At 42.2% G+C, this 22073-nt stretch overlaps 1 protein-coding gene across 1 annotated transcript in view; it reads right to left on the bottom strand.

Annotated features, from left to right (window-relative positions):
• Positions 1 to 10187: 10187 nt before the first annotated feature.
• The window catches only part of LOC121569912 (nuclear receptor-binding protein 2), a 72221-nt gene continuing 60335 nt past the window's right edge, over positions 10188 to 22073 (bottom strand). Inside the window, exons 10-17 of the mRNA XM_041881243.2 lie at positions 17572 to 17667; positions 17234 to 17366; positions 16726 to 16879; positions 16402 to 16537; positions 11129 to 11182; positions 10879 to 10942; positions 10734 to 10789; positions 10188 to 10640 (exon numbers count right to left, since the gene is read on the bottom strand). Coding sequence (XP_041737177.1) covers positions 10554 to 10640; positions 10734 to 10789; positions 10879 to 10942; positions 11129 to 11182; positions 16402 to 16537; positions 16726 to 16879; positions 17234 to 17366; positions 17572 to 17667 — 780 coding nt within the window. The 3' untranslated portion in view covers positions 10188 to 10553. The remainder of the gene's footprint in view (positions 10641 to 10733; positions 10790 to 10878; positions 10943 to 11128; positions 11183 to 16401; positions 16538 to 16725; positions 16880 to 17233; positions 17367 to 17571; positions 17668 to 22073) is intronic.

Raw genomic sequence — 22073 nt, forward strand, 5'->3', positions numbered from 1 at the left:
TGGCTAGGCCACTCCAGGACCTTGAGATGCTTCTTACGGAGCCACTCCTTAGTTGCCCTGGCTGTGTGTTTCGGGTCGTTGTTGGCCAAGATCTCGCGATACATGGCCCCATCCATCCTCCCCTCAATACGGTGCAGTCGTCCTGTCCCCTTTGCAGAAAAGCATCCCCAAAGAATGATGTTTCCACCTCCATGCTTCACGGTTGGGATGGTGTTCTTGGGGTTGTACTCATCCTTCTTCTTCCTCCAAACACGGCGAGTGGAGTTTAGACCAAAAAGCTCTATTTTTGTCTCATCAGACCACATGACCTTCTCCCATTCCTCCTCTGGATCATCCAGATGGTCATTGGCAAACTTCAGACGGGCCTGGACATGCGCTGCCTTGAGCAAGGGGACCTTGCGTGCGCTGCAGGATTTTATTCCATGATGGCGTAGTGTGTTACTAATGGTTTTCTTTGAGACTGTGGTCCCAGCTCTCTTCAGGTCAATGACCAGGTCCTGCCGTGTAGTTCTGGGCTGATCCCTCACCTTCCTCATGATCATTGATGCCCCACGAGGTGAGACCTTGCATGGAGCCCCAGACCGAGGATGATTGACCGTCATCTTGAACTTCCATTTTCTAATAATTGCGCCAACAGTTGTTGCCTTCTCACCAAGCTGCTTGCCTATTATCATGTAGCCAATCCCAGCCTTGTGCAGGTCTACAATTTAATCCCTGATGTCCTTACACAGCTCTCTGGTCTTGGCCATTGTGGAGAGGTTGGAGTCTGTTTGATTGAGTGTGTGGACAGGTGTCTTTTATACAGGTAACGAGTTCAAACAGGTGCAGTTAATACAGGTAATGAGTGGAGAACAGGAGGGCTTCTTAAAGAAAAACTAACAGGTCTGTGAGAGCCGGAGTTCTTACTGGTTGGTAGGTGATCAAATACTTATGTCATGCAATAAAATGCAAAATAATTACTTAAAAATCATACAATGTGATTTTCTGGATTTTTGTTTTAGATTATGTCTCTCACAGTTGAAGTGTACCTATGATACAAATTACAGACCTCTACATGCTTTGTAAGTAGGAAAACCTGCAAAATCGGCAGTGTATCAAATACTTGTTCTCCCCACTGTATGTATTATTTAATTATTCAAACTTTAATTCACTTTATTCATTTATATACAATACCTGTCAAAAGTTTTAGAAGACCTATTAATTCAATGTTTTTTCTTTATTTTTTACTATTTTCTACACTGTAGAATAATAGTGAAGACATCAAAACTATGAAATAACACATATGGAATCATGTAGTAACCAAAAAAGTGTTAAACAAATCAAAATATTTTTTATATTTGAAATTCTTCAAATAGCCACCCTTTGCCTTGATGACAGCTTTGCACACTCTTGGCATTATCTCAACCAGCTTCATGAGGTAGTCACCTGGAATGCATTTCAATTAATGGATCTTGAGTCCATGAAAAGTGGTAAGGCTGTACATTGCAATATCAATGTCCAATACGCACAATAGACTGACTGGGGAGGTGATTTCCCACTGTCAAAGTCCTGCAATAAGAGCTTTTACGCTAACATGTGTAAACTCTTCACAGTTGTTCTCTGGGTGTCACTGAGTATAAAATCTAATACATCCACAGTGCGATTTCAACTGATTTGTCCTTTTTTGTCAAATTAACTAATTATTGTGTTTTGTTGAATTTATATAACAACATTCCAAAGTTGTTAAGCATTATCTAGTCCAAATATGGCATGATTCCACTATTTGTATCCGTTTCAATGTGGGACCTTTATTTTGAAGGCGAACCGCAAATTCCACTATTGTGGCTTATCTTTATTGTGGCTAATAAACTACACATCTCCAGATTAATTTATTTTCTGTGTGGAGGCATGCATCGAAAACGTGGGTCAGCTAGCTGCTACAAGGTACACATAGGTGAACAAATATATTTGCTAGCTATTCATCTGATTGATAAAGTACTCCCACCAACAGTTCACCTTAGCTAGCTAGCTAGCTAAGTGGACTCTAACTAGGTTTCTAGAAAATAACAACTAGCTATATACTTGGTAGCTATATTTTAAAGACTAGCTAGTTACTGACTATTTTAATAGTTTTTGTCAAACTACTTTGTTCCCCTGCCTGCTTATTGATGTATTTGTGCCCTAAAGTTGGCAAGAAAAATGCCCCTCATTTTACTGCAAATAGGCTGTGTTGTTTTCATATAATTTGGCTGATCTGGGGGCTTGTGCACATTTAGCTACATGTGTGTTTCCTTAGTTAGTTAGCAAAGTTCCTGACTGACTAAGCTAATTCTTATTCATGTTTTTGTTGCATTTCAGGTGGCGTGGCATTACTGACACGCCAGCATACTGACAGGCCAGGGCCCATATTCACAAAGAATCCCAGAGTAGGAGTACTGATTTTAGGATCAGTTTTGTCTTCACACTGAGTAAAGTTACATTGACAAGGGGGAGGTTATCTTAGATCACTATCCCTACTGCCCCGATTCTTTGTGAATATGGGCCCTGGAAGAAAGCTGTTGCCCAATACCTTGCACAGCAATCGTTTCACCACAGGTCTCTAGAGCAGTGGTAGGCAACCCTGTTCCTGGAGTGCCGCAGGTACTGCAGGATTTTGTTCCAACTAGGCACCACACCAGGGGAGCGTTCAGTTCGCTTGAACGTTTGTAACATTGTGGAACGGTTTGTACTGAACGACCCGTTATCCCAAAACGTTCTTGAACAGACTTTGAGATACGTTTGCTCCGCCGTTCGGTGGGTATGCCGGAGTGTGGCTTGAAGCCACAACCCAACCCCTCCCCATTTTTCAACTGGTCGTTCAGTACAGCACTGTTTCCATTCAATTGAACGTTCTATTACGTTTTCATGTACTGAACGCAGCCCTGACCAACTGAGCTAATTGATCATTTCGGTGATTGCCTAAATTCAACACACCTGGTCTTCCAGGTCAGTTTTTGACCTCCCAATAAAACAGATTAGAGTAATTTACATTGTGGTGCTGATACTTAAAGCAGCAGCCACGGCACAAACAATCGGAAATGGACAGCTCATGGTGCGGAAAGTATGCACATTTGAGTAGGCACAATTAATTTCAATCGTCTTAATTTTAATCTGACTAACAACGAGGGCTTTGTGTTGGAGCCTATTTATTCCTATTTAAGGAATAAGAGGTAGGCCTACCTGTTTGACAGACTAAATGCTATATCTATAGATTTGTCGGTCAATTCCTCCACCCACCATGCACTCTTTAAATAGCCTACCTCCATGTCAGTGAAGGGCTGTTAAGTTAAAACCGAGACTCGAATTGAGGGGGTATGAGAGGGTATGCCATAGGCCTACATTTTATTAAAGAAAATGGCAAAAAGCACAGGCCTAATAGCTTAAATAAAATAAAATGGATCCAATTATATAAAGTGATCTTTAACAGCGCTTTGGTCTGCCATACTTTATGCTAGAAACAAGCTGTAAAATACCCGGGAAAGACGTGACTCTGATGCATATGGGGATATCATTGTTTAATTTATTTGACATTCAGAGGCTGACTTTCCTTGGGAAGTAATCTAATTCTGTCACTATCAATTGATTAAGCTATTCACTTTCTGTACAATATAAGATGTTTAAACCCAGACAGCTTTTAGGGATACACTTGTGACCTCTCATTGGGTTAAGACATGGAAGAAGAGTAGCCAGCAGTTAAAGCTAAAATATTTCTACGTCAGTAGGCCTACTCTGTCTCGGGTAGGCCTAACTTTTGAAAGTACAATGCTCAGATTCCTAATGACATATTAGATTGAATTATTTGCAAACAGGGACAGTTTCGTTGCAAAGAAGACACTGATTTGGCATTGGAGAAATATGATCAGATGAACACATAGGCCTATCTCTCTGTCCATTCTTAGCCTGTAATTTTGGTAATTTGTGTGGTATTAAAAAAAGATTCAGCTGATATGTAAAATTACGTAGAATTGCAAGACATTTTTTATAATAGGCAATTTTTTCGTAATAATAAGAAAATCCCCTCAACCATGCCCACAAATTGGGGAAACAATTTACCCTCAGTGTAAAAGAGCCAACATTGTCATATATTTTTTTGTTATACAGAAATAACAAAACATGCAGAAAAACTGCTGTGTTGTTCAATGTACATGTAACCAGGTCAAAAATCCCGACCTATGGTTCGTATTGCTCCCGGGTAGGGAAATGGAGCTTGCGAGAAGAGCCCTGTGGCTTCAGGCTATTCGGTGTGGGAAATTGTGGGGAGCTGGTGTCCAAGTAGGCTACACCTAGTTAGACCTCTAGCTCTATGTGTGTGGAAAACATTTCATCACAGGTAAAACATTGAACTTGTACAGTATGGTCCATTTGTAAGTCTATTCACTACTTGTAGCTGTATAGTCCATTTGTTTGTGTTGTGGGTCTTGGGTAGCTTAATGTTCCTGTCAGTAGTTAACTATTGACTCACTCACTCGTGGCTGCTAGCACCGTCATGAAAAGGGGCATAAGTGAAGCCCTACACTAGGGAGCAGGCAATGTTGAAAAGTAATCTTTATACATGTACTTTTCTTAAATGTAGTTTTGTAATTGACTAAAACAAGCAGACAACAAAATTGCTTTTTTTGAAAAAGGTCAAGTTTTTGCTGTGAGCAAATGGGGTAACCTAGTGGTTAACAATGACGGCAACGCTTGAAAAATAGAGCAAATAAGAGTAGAATTCTATTCGCCGTGTTCGAGAGGATCAAAACCATAATAAATTGTGACTGAATGACTGCTCTACAAAATAAAAATGAGTACTTATTTATGATGCAAGGTTTTTTGTAGATCAGTCAATCGGCAGTGGCCTGCACTGTCGTTGGCTGCAATGTTGAACAAGCCCATTTTGGGCATGAGCACCACCAACTGCTGCATCTGGATAGAATTTAACTGCACCTACAAACGTTCTAACGATAAACTAAAGCGCTTTTTGGACAGCCAGCGGAATATCGCCATGTACACCACTTGTCCCTCTAGTCAAAGCGGCTAGTGCATTCATACACAAGGGTGACAGCCACTGAGATATAATAAGAACTGGAGACTGCATTCAAGATGTTTGACCGTTGTTTTCGAGGTAATCTACTCACGTTCGCATATGACAATTTATGGACCTTTTTAAATCTGGGTTGCATCCAGTTTATAAGGACCAACATCACATGTGCACTAGCACTCAGTAAGCACAGGGAGCAGTGCGAGCAGCGACTATCTCATTACGTCATCCAAAAACATGGCAGACTTTGGATGTATATAAAATGTTAATATCTTCGGCTGTGAGACATTTTTAAAAATCGGCTTCAGTCACAATTATTTGAATAAATCAATGGATGTTCTGTGCTCAAATGTGATAACTAAAGTGTCTTATTAGGAATTTTCAAATCTGAGTTCTCTATGTGGCCGTGTATGGACATTGTCTTTCTGGGCTGGGCGTCAGTTAAACTGCCGTACCGAAGCAAAACTGTAGGAGCAGTAGAAACCGTGCTTCTAAACCGGAACCCTGGTCCCTTGGTGAAAGCCCACAGTCCATGTGACAGCCACTGGTGAAAATAGCAACGGAAATTGAAAAAAATTATCGACGTGTGAAAAAAGAATCGCTAGCATGCATAAAGATGTGTTTACATGCAACAGAAATTAATAATCCAAAAATGGATTAGAAAATAATTATTTTTATGGTTAAACGTGATTCTGTAAATGATAGTGTTAGCCACCTAGGCACGTGCATAACTACAACCAGTTAGCAAGTCGGAAATGTCAGAGTTTCCTAGCTCCGACGAGTACTTGAACGTGGCATAAATTCCTAGGCTAGAGTGGGCAAGTTAGCTGGTCCTGCTGTTGGACATATGTTCTGACGTATCACCACGCAGGCTACGTTTTCAACTATGATTGGTCAACAACGATGGAACCGCTTGAAAAATAGAGCAGAATCCTACTTTCTCCGCCTCGGCTGGCTGAGTAGCTTCCATTGAGCACCGCTGACCGCTCCGACTGGATAGAGGCTTCATTGAAAATGAATGGGCCACCCCGTCCACCGGCGCTGTCTGTCAGCGGGTTTAGCCTTAATATGCTTTTGGGAAACCGGGCCCAGGATGTTCATGCACAGTTCAGGGTTGCCAGGTTTGGTTTCATGTTTTTTTGCCCATTTTCTTTGACAAAAGTAGCCAGGTGCTTTGCATTACACAGTGTAGTGTTGATGTAGCCATAAGATTGCTTTACATTCATCAAAAAAAAATGTGGGGGGTCATATTCAGGACAGATTAAAGCTAGAATCCGTAATTGAAACAATAACAAAGCATTGACCCCACCTCAGTTCTGCTAAAAAGCTGAGGGATAGGCCTGGAGAAATGTTAACTCTCAAATTCATAGACAGAGGTATGGATGCCTCTGTCTGACCATCCATGATATAGAAAATTATAGTTTAAACCAGAGCCTAATATATATGGCTCTGGTTTTAACCATGTTTTGAGGCTATACAGTGTTTGTTTACATTTACATTGTTTACTAATATTGGAGTAAAATAAGCTTATATTTTGGGTTCTGATGGGTTACGACAGTTGAACTAAGCTCATGAGGCATTAATAAGTTATATTCTTCAATAATCAATGTGTATATATCATTCATTTATATGTCCAAAAATGGATGTAGCAACAAGGATTCTAGCTTTAAGTAAAACTGTTTTAATAAGTGTAACCTGCCCCTTGTCACGATCTATCTGCTGAGAGGCCCCTAGAACTGAATTCTCTAAAAAATAAAAATGGTTAGTTATCTGTGTCTTGATGTTGATATGTAAAATTGAATGTAACTAAGTCAGGACCCCAAGATATAATAACATTCAAAACCCCTCTGTAAACGCAGTCTCACCATGATGTGACATCACATTGTTTTATTGTCATTCATTGCAGTACAATATTTTACAGAAGGATAAGTAGAACACGTCCAGTACAATAAAGAGCCGACATACAACAGAATCCAGACTCAGGAGAAAGAAGTGATAGCTACGGAAAAAGACTAATGGATGGATGGGCTTTGCTTAGTCTGAACATTCATTTTTCTTGATCAGGTTACCCCTGGAGTCAGTCAATGGAGCTCTGTCAATGACTAAGGCAATCTTGGAAAAGAAGAGTCTGAACAGTTTGGAGCTATTATTAAGACATGCATTGCAGACTACTAGACAACAGTAGCACCACTCCGAGCATTCATACTTCTGTTCAAGGTAAACACCTTTGAACAGACACAGACATATTTATGTACACCATATCCTACAGATAAATGACTGGGAGAAAAGCTTTCCCCAAGAGACTAGCTGATAAAAGGCTTGACATTTTAAGAGCAATGAGCATATTATGCAACATCTATACAGGAGTGTAATTGTAATAGGACCAAAGATTTACTGATAGGATAAGGAACAAACGTCATATTGTTAACAGATGCAGGTACTGAAGAATATACACTGAGTGTACAAAACAATAGGAACACCATGACAGACTGACCAGGTGAAAGTTATCATCCTTTATTGATGTCACCTGTTAAATCCACTTCAATCTGTGTAGATGAAGGGGAGGAGACAGGTTAAAGGAGGATTTTTAAGCCTTGAGACAATTGAGACATATATTGTGTATGTGTGCCTGCCATTCAGAGGGTGAATGGGCAAGACAAAAGATGTAAGTGCCTTTGAACCGGGTGTGGTAGTAGGTACCAAGCGCACTGGTTTAAGTGTGTCAAGAACTGCAACACTGCTGGGTTTTTCACGCTCAACAGCTTCCTGTGTGTATCAAGAATGGTCCACCATCCAAAAGACATCCAGCCAACTTGACACAACTGTGGGAAGCATTGGCGTCAACATGGGCCAGCATCCCTGTGGAACGCTTTCGACACCTTGTAGAGTCCATGACCCGATGAATTGAGGCTGTTCTGAGGGCAAAACGGGGTGCAACTCAATATTAGGAAGGTGTTCCTAATGTTTTGTACACTCAGTGTATACTGTTTAAGATTGATAAAGCAACTTTTATTTTTTATTTATTTTTTACTTTAAAGGCATCCATAAATTATTAAATCCCACTGCAACAGATCAATTATTTACTTTTGCTTGCTTTAGAATGCATTGGACATCTGTGGACAGAACAGCCAAATAACACATTTACTAATGCAGAATTCAGCTTCAACCTACAGAAAGTATATCATGCTTTTTTGTGTTGTGTACTGTAGTAGTTATATCGTTCAGCAGAATAGTAATGAATTGCTTTCAAATCAGTTTTATTCTGGGCATTATTTATTTTAAACCCTCTACTATTTAACAAAACCCTCCATTCATAATCATATTCTGAAATGGCTCAATCGGAGTAGACTATATTCTGTGTTTAGCTGCAATTCATTTTCTAGAATGGATTTAGACATTTCTAGAGTACAAGCTGTGGTCCCTCAACACATTCACAAGCTGGTTTTCAGAATAAATGAAAAGTATAGTATTCTGTTGACACCAACCCAATAGACTGAATCGTTGACTGTCTGGAGTTTTTGTCATATTCTGAAGTTGCGTTCTGTTGCTGTGTAGTTATGTATTATGGGTTTTGTACATAGTGGGTTGCCATCACAGGCACTTTGCAAGTCTTTGGCTTACAGAACACTTTCACAGGGAAAACCCTTAAGAGCACTACAGGCTAAAAGAGAGGCATCATCTCATTGCTCGTTACTACTAACGCATGGAGAGTCATTCAGGCTAGCAAAGCACTGGTAGAATGCACTGCGAGTGTGTTTTGAAGACCATTATACACCATTAAAACGTCAACAGAAAAAGAGGTCTGTGCAACGCTAATGCTGTTCATAGAACTAAGCAAAAATAATGAAGTTAACTTAAGTGTTAGCATGTTAACCATGCATGTTGGACGGTTCTTATCTTTGTCATCAAATTTGCTCTCTAAGAGCTAGACATTTCTACGGTAGGTATTGCTTGGGCTTATAAAACTAGGGAGCCTTTTTCTTTTATTATTTTCCAAAAACAACTTCCAAATGTACATTTCTGGAGTTATCAACTATTAATTAAAAGACTGTAAAATAACATAAAAACATAGCTGTTTTATTGGTTCTTCTTGAATGCACTACATCCATCCATCATTGGAAACATCTCTACTGGCAGTACAGTATAGTAGTGGCATTATGGATGATGACATCTTAAGGCATTACAGCCCTTTTAGGCAGGGGGACTTATCAATCTTCCACTGCATTGTGGGATAGCTGAACACAGCCGGGTAAATTCATTTGAATTCAATCACTTTTTGACAGCATCCCTTTTGATTTAAACAAAACTTTCCATGCATGTTTGCCCATGGAAGAAGTGGTCAGAAAGAAAAGATTTTCAGAAAGATTTAAAACAACAAATATTCCCATTCAAGTCAACATTCTCTGATGATCTTTGTGGTACCATTTGAAAGTTGACATTTTCATTTTATTCCCATTTTTCTGCCAAAACATGACACTCACCCTGTATTCAACCCTGCACTTTAGAGGCTGCTGCCCTATGTACATAGACATGGAATCACTGGTCACTTTAATAATGGAACACTAGTCAATTTAATCATGTTTACATACTGATTTACTCATTTCATATGTATATACTGTATTCTATTCTACCGTATTTTAGTCAATGCCACTCCGACATTGCTCGTCCTAATATTTTTATATATTTCTTAATTCCATTCTTTTATTTTTAGATTTGTGTGTATTGTTGTGAATTGTTAGATACTACTGCACTGTGGAGCTAGGAACACAAGCATTTTGCTACACCCGCAATAACATCTACTAAATATGTGTATGTGACCAATAAAATGTGATTTGATTTATTCAAGAGCATGTTGTGTCTCAACCGATGGCGGGCATTAACACAAAACCTTAGATGATGTAAAATAGGGTCTGAGCTACAACATATGCGAAAATAAAATTGACGTTAAAGGTTAAAAAATGACATTAGTATGATTTTTATTTATTTTTGCCAGAAATTATAAAATATTTCACAACCCTGTTTGTAAGCTTTTAAATTATATCAATCTCAACTGATTATATTTTCCAGTGATGAAGAAATGGAATGTCTCATGGTATGGTGGAGTTTGCTAAATCAGTCAACTTTGAGCACCTTTATCACTTGAATGTCACTTTCTGAGCACTTCTACAATGGGCAAATATGTATGGAAGGTTTTGTTCAAATCAAAAGGGGTGTTGTCAAAAAGTGATTGAATTCAAATTAATTTAACCAGCCATGATGCCTCTGGGTCATCCAACTGGATATGCTTTCTGTCCCTCTCAGTCCTGGCCTATCCTAGCCCTCTTTGGGATGATCCACCAATCATCAGGCCCAGTCCCAATCACCACTCATCAGGCCCAATCCTTCAAACCCTCACTGGACCCAGCCCCTCTGATCCTGGCTGAGTGATCCTGCCTTCTTGCCCCTGTCTTGCTCTGTTTGAGTGGTCAATGCCCGAGGCCCCTCTCTGTGGGCCAGCTTCCGTAGCGGCCCCTTCTCACTGTGTGGTCCCAGAGGCCAGCGCTTTGCCCTTGTGTCTGGTGAGCGCGTCCTCAAGGAATCCTGCCAGCTTCTCACAGTCCTCCTGCATGGGGTTACACAGGGTTAGATCATTACAGGATATCAATTAGAATGACAAAGGCCATTTGCAATAACATTAGGCGACAAGAATACCTACCTCACTTATGAAGGCGTAGTGAACAAGTTCATTGGCAAGGTCTTTGGAGCTGTCAGCTGAAAGATTAATCCAAAATAGTTCAGCCTCATACAACGATATGTAAAAAAACATATTAATGGATATGAAAGTGTCCATTAGAACTCACTTGGAAGGATGTCACAGCTAAGTTGTCGATGGAGCTTGTCGTCCATCTTAAGAAACAGAGAGAGCTAAGGAGAGGACAGGATAGAGGAATACATTTTATCAACACAGAATATGCTTATCGCCCAAATGCAATGAGGATCAGAATGGATTTTTATGTTATGTCAGTTATGGTAACTCCAAAAGGTCACGTGACATGGGAGGGTTGTACACATTGACACCATTACTTAAAAGAAGATGATAGTCAAACTCACATGAGTTTTGGTCCCTTCTTCATTTGACTCCAAGTTACAGTGCATCTGAATCACCTGCAACACACCATCAGACCAACACAGTGTTAGAGTGATGAGCGTACTTTAACTTGCACTATTCTCTTTAAAGTCCTATTTGGACAGGACTAGTATTATTAGAGACGTTAGTTACAGTGGCTTGCGAAAGTATTCACCCCACTTGGCATTTTTCCTATTTTGTTGCCTTACAACCAAGAATTTAAATGGAATTTTTGGGGGTTTGTATCATTTGATTTACACAACGTTTGTGGTCACTTAGAAATGTCCTTGTTTTCCATGAAAACATACATAAAATGAGTTTGAATAGGAAATACATGCCTACCACTTTGAAGATGCAAAATATTTTTTCTTGTGAAACAAACAAGAAATAAGACAAAGAAACAGAACTTGTGTGTGCATAACTATTAACCCCCCCAAAGTCAATACTTTGTAGAGCCACCTCTCTTGGGGTATGTCTCTTTCAGCTTGGCACATCTAGCCACTGGGATTTTTGCCCATTCTTCAAGGCAAAACTGCTCCAGCTCCTTCAAGTTGGATGGGTTCCGCTGGTGTACAGCAATCTTTAAGTCATACCACAGATTCTCAATTAGGTTGAGGTCTGGGCTTTGACTAGGCCATTCCAAGACATTTAAATGTTTCCCCTTAAACCACTCGAGTGTAGCTTTAGCAGTATGCTTAGGGTCATTGTCCTGCTGGAAGGTGAACCTCTGTCCCAGTCTCAAATCTCTGGAAGCCTGAAACAGGTTTCCCTCAAGAATTTCCCTGTATTTAACGCCATCCATCATTCCTTCAATTCTGACCAGTTTCCCAGTCCCTGCCGATGAAAAACATCCCCACATCATGGGATGGTGTTCTCGGGGTGATGAGATGTGTTGGGTTTGCGCCAGACATAGCGTTTTCCATGATGGCCAAAAAGCTCAATTTTTGTCTAATCTGACCAGAGTACCTTCTTCCATATGTTTGGGGAGTCTCCCACATGCCTTTTGGCGAACAACAAACATGTTTGGTTTTTTTTTCTTTAAGCAATGGCTTTTTTATGGCCACTCTTCTGTAAAGCCTAGCTCTGTGTAGTGTACGGCTTAAAGTGGACCTATGGACAGATACTCCAATCTCTGCTATGGCGCTTTGCAGCTCCTTCAGGGTCATCTTTGGTCTCTTTGTTGCCTCTCTGATTAATGCCCTCATTGCCTGGTCTGTGAGTTTTGGTGGGCGGCCCTCTCTTGGCAGGTTTGTTGTGGTGCCATATTCTTTCAATTTTTTAATAATGGATTTAATGGTGTTCCGTGGGATGTTGAAAGTTTCTGATCTTTTTTTATAACCCAACCCTGATCTGTACTTCTCCACAACTTTGTCCCTGACCTGTTTGGAGAGCTCCTTGGTCTTCATGGTGCCGCTTGCTTGGTGGTGCCCCTTGCTTAGTGGTGTTGCAGACTCTGGGGCCTTTGCTTGGTGGTGCCCCTTGCTTTGTGGTGTTGCAGACTCTGGGGCCTTTCAGAGCAGGTGTATATATACTGAGATCATGTGACAGATCATGTGACACTTAGATTGCACACAGGTGGACTTTATTTAACTAATTACATGACTTCTGAAGGTATTGGTTGCACCAGATCTTATTTAGGGTCTTCATAGCAAAGGGGGTGAATACATATGCACGCACCACTTTTCCGTTATTTATTTATTTGAATGTTTTGAAACAAGTCATTTTTTTCATTTCACTTCACCAATTTGGACTATTTTGTGTATGTCCATTACATGAAATCCAAATAAAACTCCATTTAAATTACAGGTTGTATGTCACGCCCTGGCTCTGGGGACTCTTTTATGTTGAGCCAGGGTGTTAGTTTCTATGTTGTAGTTTCTATGTGTTTATTCTAGATCGTTTAGATCTATGTTGGCCAGGGTGGTTCCCGATCAGAGGCAGCTGTTGCTCGTTGTCTCTGAATGGGAACCATACTTAGGCAGCCTGTTTTCACAGTTATTTGTGGGATCTTGTTCTTTATAGGTTTGTGTTTGTGAACCTTTAGACTTCACATATCGTTTTGTTGTTTTTGTGATTATATTAAGTACTCATTAAAAGATGTACGCCTATCACGCTGCGCCTTGGTCCGGTTCTTACGACGATCGTGACAGAAGATCCCACCAAAGAAGGACCAAGCAGCGTGTTCAGGAGCAGACACCGGGTAAGGAACTGGAGAAGTTGGCGATGTCCCAGGTGGGCGAATGGTGGTCTTGGGAGGACATGTTCGCGGGCAAAGGGCCATGGGCAAAAGTTAAAGCCCTGGCGAGAGAGGAGGTACGGCGCCAACCGTGCCGTCGTCGGACAGGCGAGAGGCAACCCCAATACATTTTTTGGGGGGGGCACACGGCATGGATGACGGGGCTGCTGGAGGCAGCTACAGGGCGAGTTTGTGGACTAGGAGAGGAGGCCACCAGGTTACGGGGGCCATTGGTCATGAGGGGGAAGGAGAGTGTAGAGGCACGGCGAGAGGTACTGGGGTGTGTTACCAGTCCGGTCCGGCCCGTTCCTGATCCCCGCACAAGGCCAGTGGTCTGTGTTCCCAGTACGGTCCGGCCTGTTCCTGCTTCCCGCACCAAGCCAGTGGTGCGCGTCGTCAGCCCGGTTCGGCCTGTTCCTGCTCCCCGCACCAAGCCAGTGGTGCGCGTCGTCAGCCAGGTCCGGCCCGTTCCTGCTCCCCGCACCAAGCCAGTGGTGCGCGTCGCCAGCCCGGTTCGGCCTGTTCCTGCTCCCCGCACCAAGCCAGTGGTGCGGCGTCGTCAGCCCGGGTCCGGCCCGTTCCTGCTCCCCGCACCAAGCCAGTGGTGCGCGTCGTCAGCCCGGTCCGGCCCGTTCCCGCTCCCCGCACCAAGCCAGTGGTGGGCGTCGTCAGTCCGGCACGGTCCGTGCCTGTTCCACCTGTGCCTGGTCCGGCACTGGTCAGCTGCTCCACGCCGGAGGTAGAGCAATCCGCTCCACCGGTGTTCAGTCCAGCTCCGGCCAGCAGGGCCAGACCACGAGGGCGAGAAAGAGAGTGGTGGTCACGCCCGGAGCCGGATCCGCCTCCGAGGCGGAAAGCCCACCCGGCCCCTCCCCTGTTGGGTTTAGTTGGCGCGGTCCGCGCCTTTGGGGGGGGGGGGTACTGTCACGCCCTGGCTCTGGGGACTCTTTTATGTTGAGCCAGGGTGTTAGTTTCTATGTTGTAGTTTCTATGTGTTTATTCTAGATCGTTTAGATCTATGTTGGCCAGGGTGGTTCCCGATCAGAGGCAGCTGTTGCTCGTTGTCTCTGATTGGGAACCATACTTAGGCAGCCTGTTTTGCACAGTTATTTGTGGGATCTTGTTCTTTATAGGTTTGTGTTTGTGAACCTTTAGACTTCACGTATCGTTTTGTTGTTTTTGTGATTGTATTAAGTACTCATTAAAAGATGTACGCCTATCACGCTGCGCCTTGGTCCGGTTCTTACGACGATCGTGACATTGTAATGCAACAAAATAGGAAAAATGCCAAGGAGGATGAATACTTTTGCAAGGCACTGTATGTAATCATTATCCCAGCATGTGCATTATTTCAGAGGAAGATTCTCACAGGATTCGTTTTTCCATACTGTAATTATTTTTTTTTTCATTCAATTGAGTCTATGACGTAAGCCTGGAGTGGAGGTTTTTAGTCTAGGCGTGAAGATATTTTAACATCATGTCTAAACGATAATAAGCTACAATGATAACTTGTGATTGGCTGCCAAATATATAGGTGTCCCCATAATATTTAAATTGAAGAAGTGTAATTATAATGATAATTTTAGCGATCCATGGTAGATGTCCCTCCTAATAAAAATGCCCCCCATCCTGCTGATTTGAGCGTATGGAGAGTATTTGCTTGAGATGCTTTTATGGATGATAAACTTGCTATTTCCTAAAAGTTTAGCTCAGTGGGGAATCGGGGATGCCCTGCTTTGTCATAAGTTACCTATTACATCAACAGCCAGGGTTTCATTAAATAAGCCTATAGGCACAATTATTTTTTATTCCACATTTAGGCCTAATTAAACTGACACATTTGGCGATGTTCAACTTTAATTCCATGGCACAAAACGTATAAACACAATCATTCACTGTGAAAGTTGCTAAATGCAGGCCATTCATATGAAATATATGCAGCACTTTGTTTAAGCATTAATTTATCAAATCAGTTATGTTTTCTTGCTCAAACTTCGAGCAGTACCTGTCAAACGCTGTAATGTCTCGGTAAACTAGTATTATGAGAGGACCTTGGAGTTTGCTGAAAAACAGTAGGTTATTCTGGCTGGAATTGTATATTTGCATGGGACTAGTATTACTAGAGAACGTTGATTATGTAATTATTACCCCAGAATGTCTGTTATTCCAGAGGACAATTCGAACAGGATTCGTTTTTTCCAAACGGCCCCCTGTAATTCTTCATTTTTTTCAATAAATTAACAGTTATGACGGAAGCCTGGAGGTTTTTTCTTGGTTTCAAAACCATACCAAACCATCTTTGGTATAGTGTCGCCATAATATTTGAATTGAAGAAGTGTGATCATAATCATTAGGATATTTTAGCGATCCGCAGTAGACATCCTAAATGCCCCCTATCCTTCAGATGTGAGCTAAACAGTGCCAGTGCACTTGCTATGAATGAGAAAGTGAACTTATCATTTCCAAAAGTTTAGGTCAGCTGTATGCTGCATGGCCATCTATTAACGGCAAGGGTTACATTAAATAGGCGCAATATATTTTACTGATGCATTTGGCAATATTCAATTAATACGCACAAAACATATAAATAAAAGCATTCACTGTGAAAGTTGATACATGTAGGCCCTTCATTATATCTTATGCGCAGCACTTCGTTCAATTTATCAAATCAGTTTTTGTTTTCTTGCTCAAACCGTGAGCAACAGCTGCCAAACTCAGACATTTCTCTCAAAACACAGGGATGTCGATTCGCACAGGAACTAGTATCATCAGAGGACCTTGGAATTTGCCAAAAAACCCTAGTAGTTATTCTGGCTGGAATTGTTACTCTCCTACAATGTAAAAATTACTGACGTGGCAGATTCCCACGGGACTAGAATTACGAATGTGGTGTTTTGTGCTCGTGCACATAATTACATTACCCGACCTCCACCAGTAAAATTAATCCTGTCCAAATAGGGCTTAACACACACACATAAACAAATAGAAAGAGACATACACAGACACACACCTAACCCTCACCTTTCTGCTCTCTGTCTCTTGGGGCTCAGGGGTGGGGGACTTCGCCGTCTCCACCTGTTCGTGGGACAGGGATAGGGCACGGGGTACAGGGTGGGGACGCGACGACGCAAAGTTCATGAGGGGGTATATCCCATTCCTGAAGAGGGGGGAGTCAGAATGAAGTCAGAGGCCACAAGGCCATCTCTTAAAGACACGCTACACAAAGCCCATAAGAGGCAATGACCAAGGCAGCCCTCTAAGGCTGCATCCTAAATCGCACCGTATTCCCTATATAGTGCACTACTTTTGACCAGAGCCCAATGGGTGAATCGAATTAGCCCTTACTTGACGTCCTCAAGGAACTTGTCCAGCTCCAAAGGAGACACATGGGAATACTTGAGCTGGACGCCAGGCCGGTTGCCATGTTTGATTTCTGCCATGAGACCATTGGGGTCAAAGGACTTGGTCTTCTCCTCCACACAGTTCTCTGGCAGCAGGTCTGCAAAGAGAGAGGGGTAAGGGAGCATTACATGGATGCCACACCAGTTTGTTATATAGCAAATTAAATAGAACAACTTTTCCACTTCCATTGTAACAACAGACGTCCAAAGAAATCCCATGAAATCCCAAAAAGGATTTCAGTATTTTTCAGCTGTCCCATGACAAAAAGGAAATAGACGTGGAAACATTTTCTCTCTCCCACACAAATGGCTAGCCTGGGTACCATTCTGTTTGTGCCATCATGCCACTTCTTGCCACTCATTGTCATGCCAAACAGATTGCAGTTGTCATTCCACAGATTGCATGCCATGTGCATTGGGGCTTCAGAGCTGAGGACTGAGGAGATACTCACACTGGTTACTGATGAGGCAGTGGGCAGCCAGTAGCTTGAGGGAGTGAACCTCAAACAGCACACGGTGGAACAGCAGGTCGTGGGCTGTGGGACGCTGCTTGGCCTCATGACGCACACATGACTGAGTAAACTCCTGCAAGAGAGAGTGGAGGTCAAAGGTCAAAGCTATGTAGCGTATTAGTTAGGGTTTAATTAGTGTGTTGGGATCCTTTAACATGTACATTCAATAAACTTGATTTCATAAGGTGTGGGTTTTAATCAAATGTGTTTTTGTACATTGGCCCACTGTGATGCTTTGCTATATTTGGCCAATGGATGGAAACATGAGTGAGACTGACTCTCATAAGAGGATCCTCCAGAGACTGGCCTGCGTTGGTGATGGCCTCCTTGGACACAACAGCATCTCCATTAGCCTGTATTTCCAGGACAGCCATCTATAAATAAATAAAGAGATTCCATTAAGAAATGAACATGGGTATATTAGTGTGGTCTCCATGGTGTGAGGAACTCTGGGTGTGTGCTGGTATACATTCTGTGTAATCTATTAGGCTGAGATATGTCATGACTGTCCTGTGTGAGGATCTAAGGGCTCCGATTAGCTTGGCAATGGTTGACAATAACCAGGCCTCTCCCACCCACAGAAGAGGGGAGGAGGGCACTGGGCCGGTTTTGACACCTCACACCCGGTCGTAAATTTAAGCAGGAGAGGACTCTCTCTGTACCCTCTAGTATTGGCTAGAGGAATGTCTTTTGTCTCCAGAGACTTTTTCCCGCCCAAAACTCAAATGTTCAAATTATGAATACTGGAACAATATTTATAACATAAGAATGTGGTGAATGGTCAGTGGGGATCTAAAGAAAAATCATGTCATATTGTTTATTATTTAGTGATGTCATTAAGAATGGTATCAATAAAATACTGTAACTTGAAAAGTATACACACTTTATCTGTCAAGTTTTCATCCAATACGTTGTGTATATAATATGAAAAATGATGAATGCATCTTTGTTTAGATAGGAATGTGATTTTAATTTTCTAATGAGATAATTGTTTTTCATATAAGCTTTGCACAAGTAAGTAGCCACGCCCCGAGGGAGCTCAGAGAGCGTGTCAGCATGACAGAACGCCCTTCGGCCAGTGTGCATAAAAAGCCTTGATAACAAAATTAACATTAGACCAGAAAGACGTGAGGCGGTCACTACACGTCTGAAAATGGTTGGAACGTTGAACCTCAACACGAGGTGAAGAAGATCACCTCCCAGACTTGACCCGAACATTGCCAGGCTGCAGCTGTGTGTGTCAAGTGGTTCAAACTCTGACTAACCACACAAGGTGGAAAGCAGACAATCACTGGTACAGCTAAGTAGCTGTTCTGAAGAAACACTCCACTACAAACCAGGACAAATAAGAAGAAGGACATTGTGACCTCTTGTGAACAATCAGAGCCTTACAAGTGAGCTGAGTGAAGACCCAGCCAAAACCCCCATTCCCAGAGGGCTTGGGTTTGACAGAGATAGACTTTGAACAAAGGCATCCACACGTAAATATATTCATGATTTCTTACTCCTTTGTATCATTTGATTTACACAACATGCCTACCACTTTGAAGATGCAAAATATTTTCTATTGTGAAACAAACAAGAAATAAGACAAAAAAAAAGAAAACTTGAGCGTGCAAAACTATTCACCCCCCCCAAAGTCAACACTTTGTAGAGCCACCTTTTGCAGCAATTGCAGCTACAAGTCTCTTGGGGTATGTCTTTATAAGCTTGGCACTTCTAGCCACTGGGATTTTTGCCCATTCTTCAAGGCAAAACTGCTCCAGCTCCTTCAAGTTGGATGGGTTCCGCTGGTGTACAGCAATCTTTAAGTCATACCACAGATTCTCAATTGGGTTGAGGTCTGGGCTTTGACTAGGCCATTCCAAGACATTTAAATGTTTCCCCTTAAACCACTCGAGTGTTGCTTTAGCAGTATGCTTAGGGTCATTGTCCTGCTGGAAAGTGAACCTCCGTCCCAGTCTCAAATCTCTGGAGGACTGAAACAGGTTTCCCTCAAGAATTTCCCTGTGTTTAGCGCCATCCATCATTCCTTCAATTCTGACCAGTTTCCCAGTCCCTGCCGATGAAAAACATCCCCACAGCATGATGCTGCCACCACCATGCTTCACTGTGGGGATGGTGTTCTGGGGGGGATGAGAGGTGTTGGGTTTGCGCCAGACATAGCGTTTTCCTTGATGGCCAAAAAGCTCAACTTTAGTTCATCTGACCAGAGTACCTTCTTCCATATGTTTGGGGAGTCTCCCACATGCCTTTTGGCAAACACCAAACGTGTTTGCTTATTTTTTTCTTTAAGCAATGGCTTTTTTGTGGCCACTCTTCCGTAAAGCCCAGCTCTGTGGAGTGTACGGCTTAAAGTGGTCCTATGGACAGATACTCCAATCTCCGCTGTGGAGCTTTGCAGCTCCTTCAGGGTTATCTTTGGTCTCTTTGTTGCCTCTCTGATTAATGCCCTCCTTGCCTGGTCCGTGAGTGTTGGTGGGCGGCCCTCTCTTGGCAGGTTTGTTGTAGTGCCATATTCTTTCCATTTTTTAATAATGGATTTAATGGTGCTCCGTGGGATGTTGAACGTTTCTGATCTTTTTTTATAACCCAACCCTGATCTGTACTTCTCCACAACTTTGTCCCTGACCTGTTTGGAGAGCTCCTTGGTCTTCATGGTGCCGCTTGCTTGGTGGTGCCCCTTGTTTAGTGGTGTTGCAGACTCAGGGGCCTTTCAGAACAGGTGTATATATACTGAGATCATGTGACAGATCATGTGACACTTAGATTGCACACAGGTGGACTTTATTTAACTAATTATGTGACTTCTGAAGGTAATTGGTTGCACCAGATCTTATTTAGGGGCTTCATAGCAAAGGGGGTGAATACATATGCACGCCCACTTTTCCGTTATTTATTTATTTGAATTATTTTTAACAAGTTATTTTTTTAATTTCACTTCACCAATTTGGACAATTTTGTGTATGTCCATTACATGAAATCCAAATAAAAATCCATTTAAATTACAGGTTGTAATGCAACAAAATAGGAAAAATGCCAAGGGGGATGAATACTTTTGCAAGACACTGTATGTTATTCTGTGTTATTATTTAGTTCGCTTGTAAATAAATGATTAAACCAATTTGTGTAGTGCTGAATCATAAGTAAAGCTGGGGTTTTCATTCAGAATGATATGATAAGAGGTTATGAATTAATACGTTGACTGTTTTATGGATGTGATAGGTAAAGACCTTTAGAGTTTAATTCGGGAGATGGTAACTCTTTAAACAACTTCTTCCGTGGTGCCCCAAATTCCTAATGAGTTAATTGTTACATGATTAATTGAATTGGGTAATAATTAAACATAGTTAGTTGATTCGATAAATAACAGTCATCAGATTGATGAAAGTCACGTCACGACAGATAGGACATGTGAACATATGAAAACAACTTGAACGTCTACAAAGAGAACAATGCAATTAGGGCTGTGGCAGTCATGAAATGTTGTCAGCTGGTTATTGTCATGCAATAGATTGCAGTAATTGACCGTTAATTAACATAAACACATGTAGCATCTCCAGGCCTCCACACATACAGTGGGGAGAACAAGTATTTGATACACTGCCGATTTTGCAGGTTTTCCTACTTACAAAGCATGTAGAGGTCTGTAATTTTTATCATAGGTACACTTCAACTGTGAGAGACGGAATCTAAAACAAAAATCCAGAAAATCACATTGTATGATTTTTAAGTAATTAATTTGCATTTTATTGCATGACATAAGTATTTGATACATCAGAAAAGCAGAACTTAATATTTGGTACAGAAACCTTTGTTTGCAATTACAGAGATCATACGTTTCCTGTAGGTCTTGACCAGGTTTGCACACACTGCAGCAGGGATTTTGGCCCACTCCTCCATACAGACCTTCTCCAGATCCTTCAGGTTTCGAGGCTGTCGCTGGGCAATACGGACTTTCAGCTCCCTCCAAAGATTTTCTATTGGGTTCAGGTCTGGAGACTGGCTAGGCCACTCCAGGACCTTGAGATGCTTCTTACGGAGCCACTCCTTAGTTGCCCTGGCTGTGTGTTTCGGGTCGTTGTCATGCTGGAAGACCCAGCCACGACCCATCTTCAATGCTCTTACTGAGGGAAGGAGGTTGTTGGCCAAGATCTCGCGATACATGGCCCCATCCATCCTCCCCTCAATACGGTGCAGTCGTCCTGTCCCCTTTGCAGAAAAGCATCCCCAAAGAATGATGTTTCCACCTCCATGCTTCACGGTTGGGATGGTGTTCTTGGGGTTGTACTCATCCTTCTTCTTCCTCCAAACACGGCGAGTGGAGTTTAGACCAAAAAGCTCTATTTTTGTCTCATCAGACCACATGACCTTCTCCCATTCCTCCTCTGGATCATCCAGATGGTCATTGGCAAACTTCAGACGGGCCTGGACATGCGCTGCCTTGAGCAGGGGGACCTTGCGTGCGCTGCAGGATTTTAATCCATGACGGCGTAGTGTGTTACTAATGGTTTTCTTTGAGACTGTGGTCCCAGCTCTCTTCAGGTCATTGACCAGGTCCTGCCGTGTAGTTCTGGGCTGATCCCTCACCTTCCTCATGATCATTGATGCCCCACGAGGTGAGATCTTGCACGGAGCCCCAGACCGAGGGTGATTGACCGTCATCTTGAACTTCTTCCATTTTCTAATAATTGCGCCAAAAGTTGTTGCCTTCTCACCAAGCTGCTTGCCTATTGTCCTGTAGCCCATCTCAGCCTTGTGCAGGTCTACAATTGTATCC

This window comes from Coregonus clupeaformis, chromosome 7 (genome assembly GCF_020615455.1).
Source record: "Coregonus clupeaformis isolate EN_2021a chromosome 7, ASM2061545v1, whole genome shotgun sequence".
NCBI classification, from domain to species: domain Eukaryota; kingdom Metazoa; phylum Chordata; class Actinopteri; order Salmoniformes; family Salmonidae; genus Coregonus; species Coregonus clupeaformis.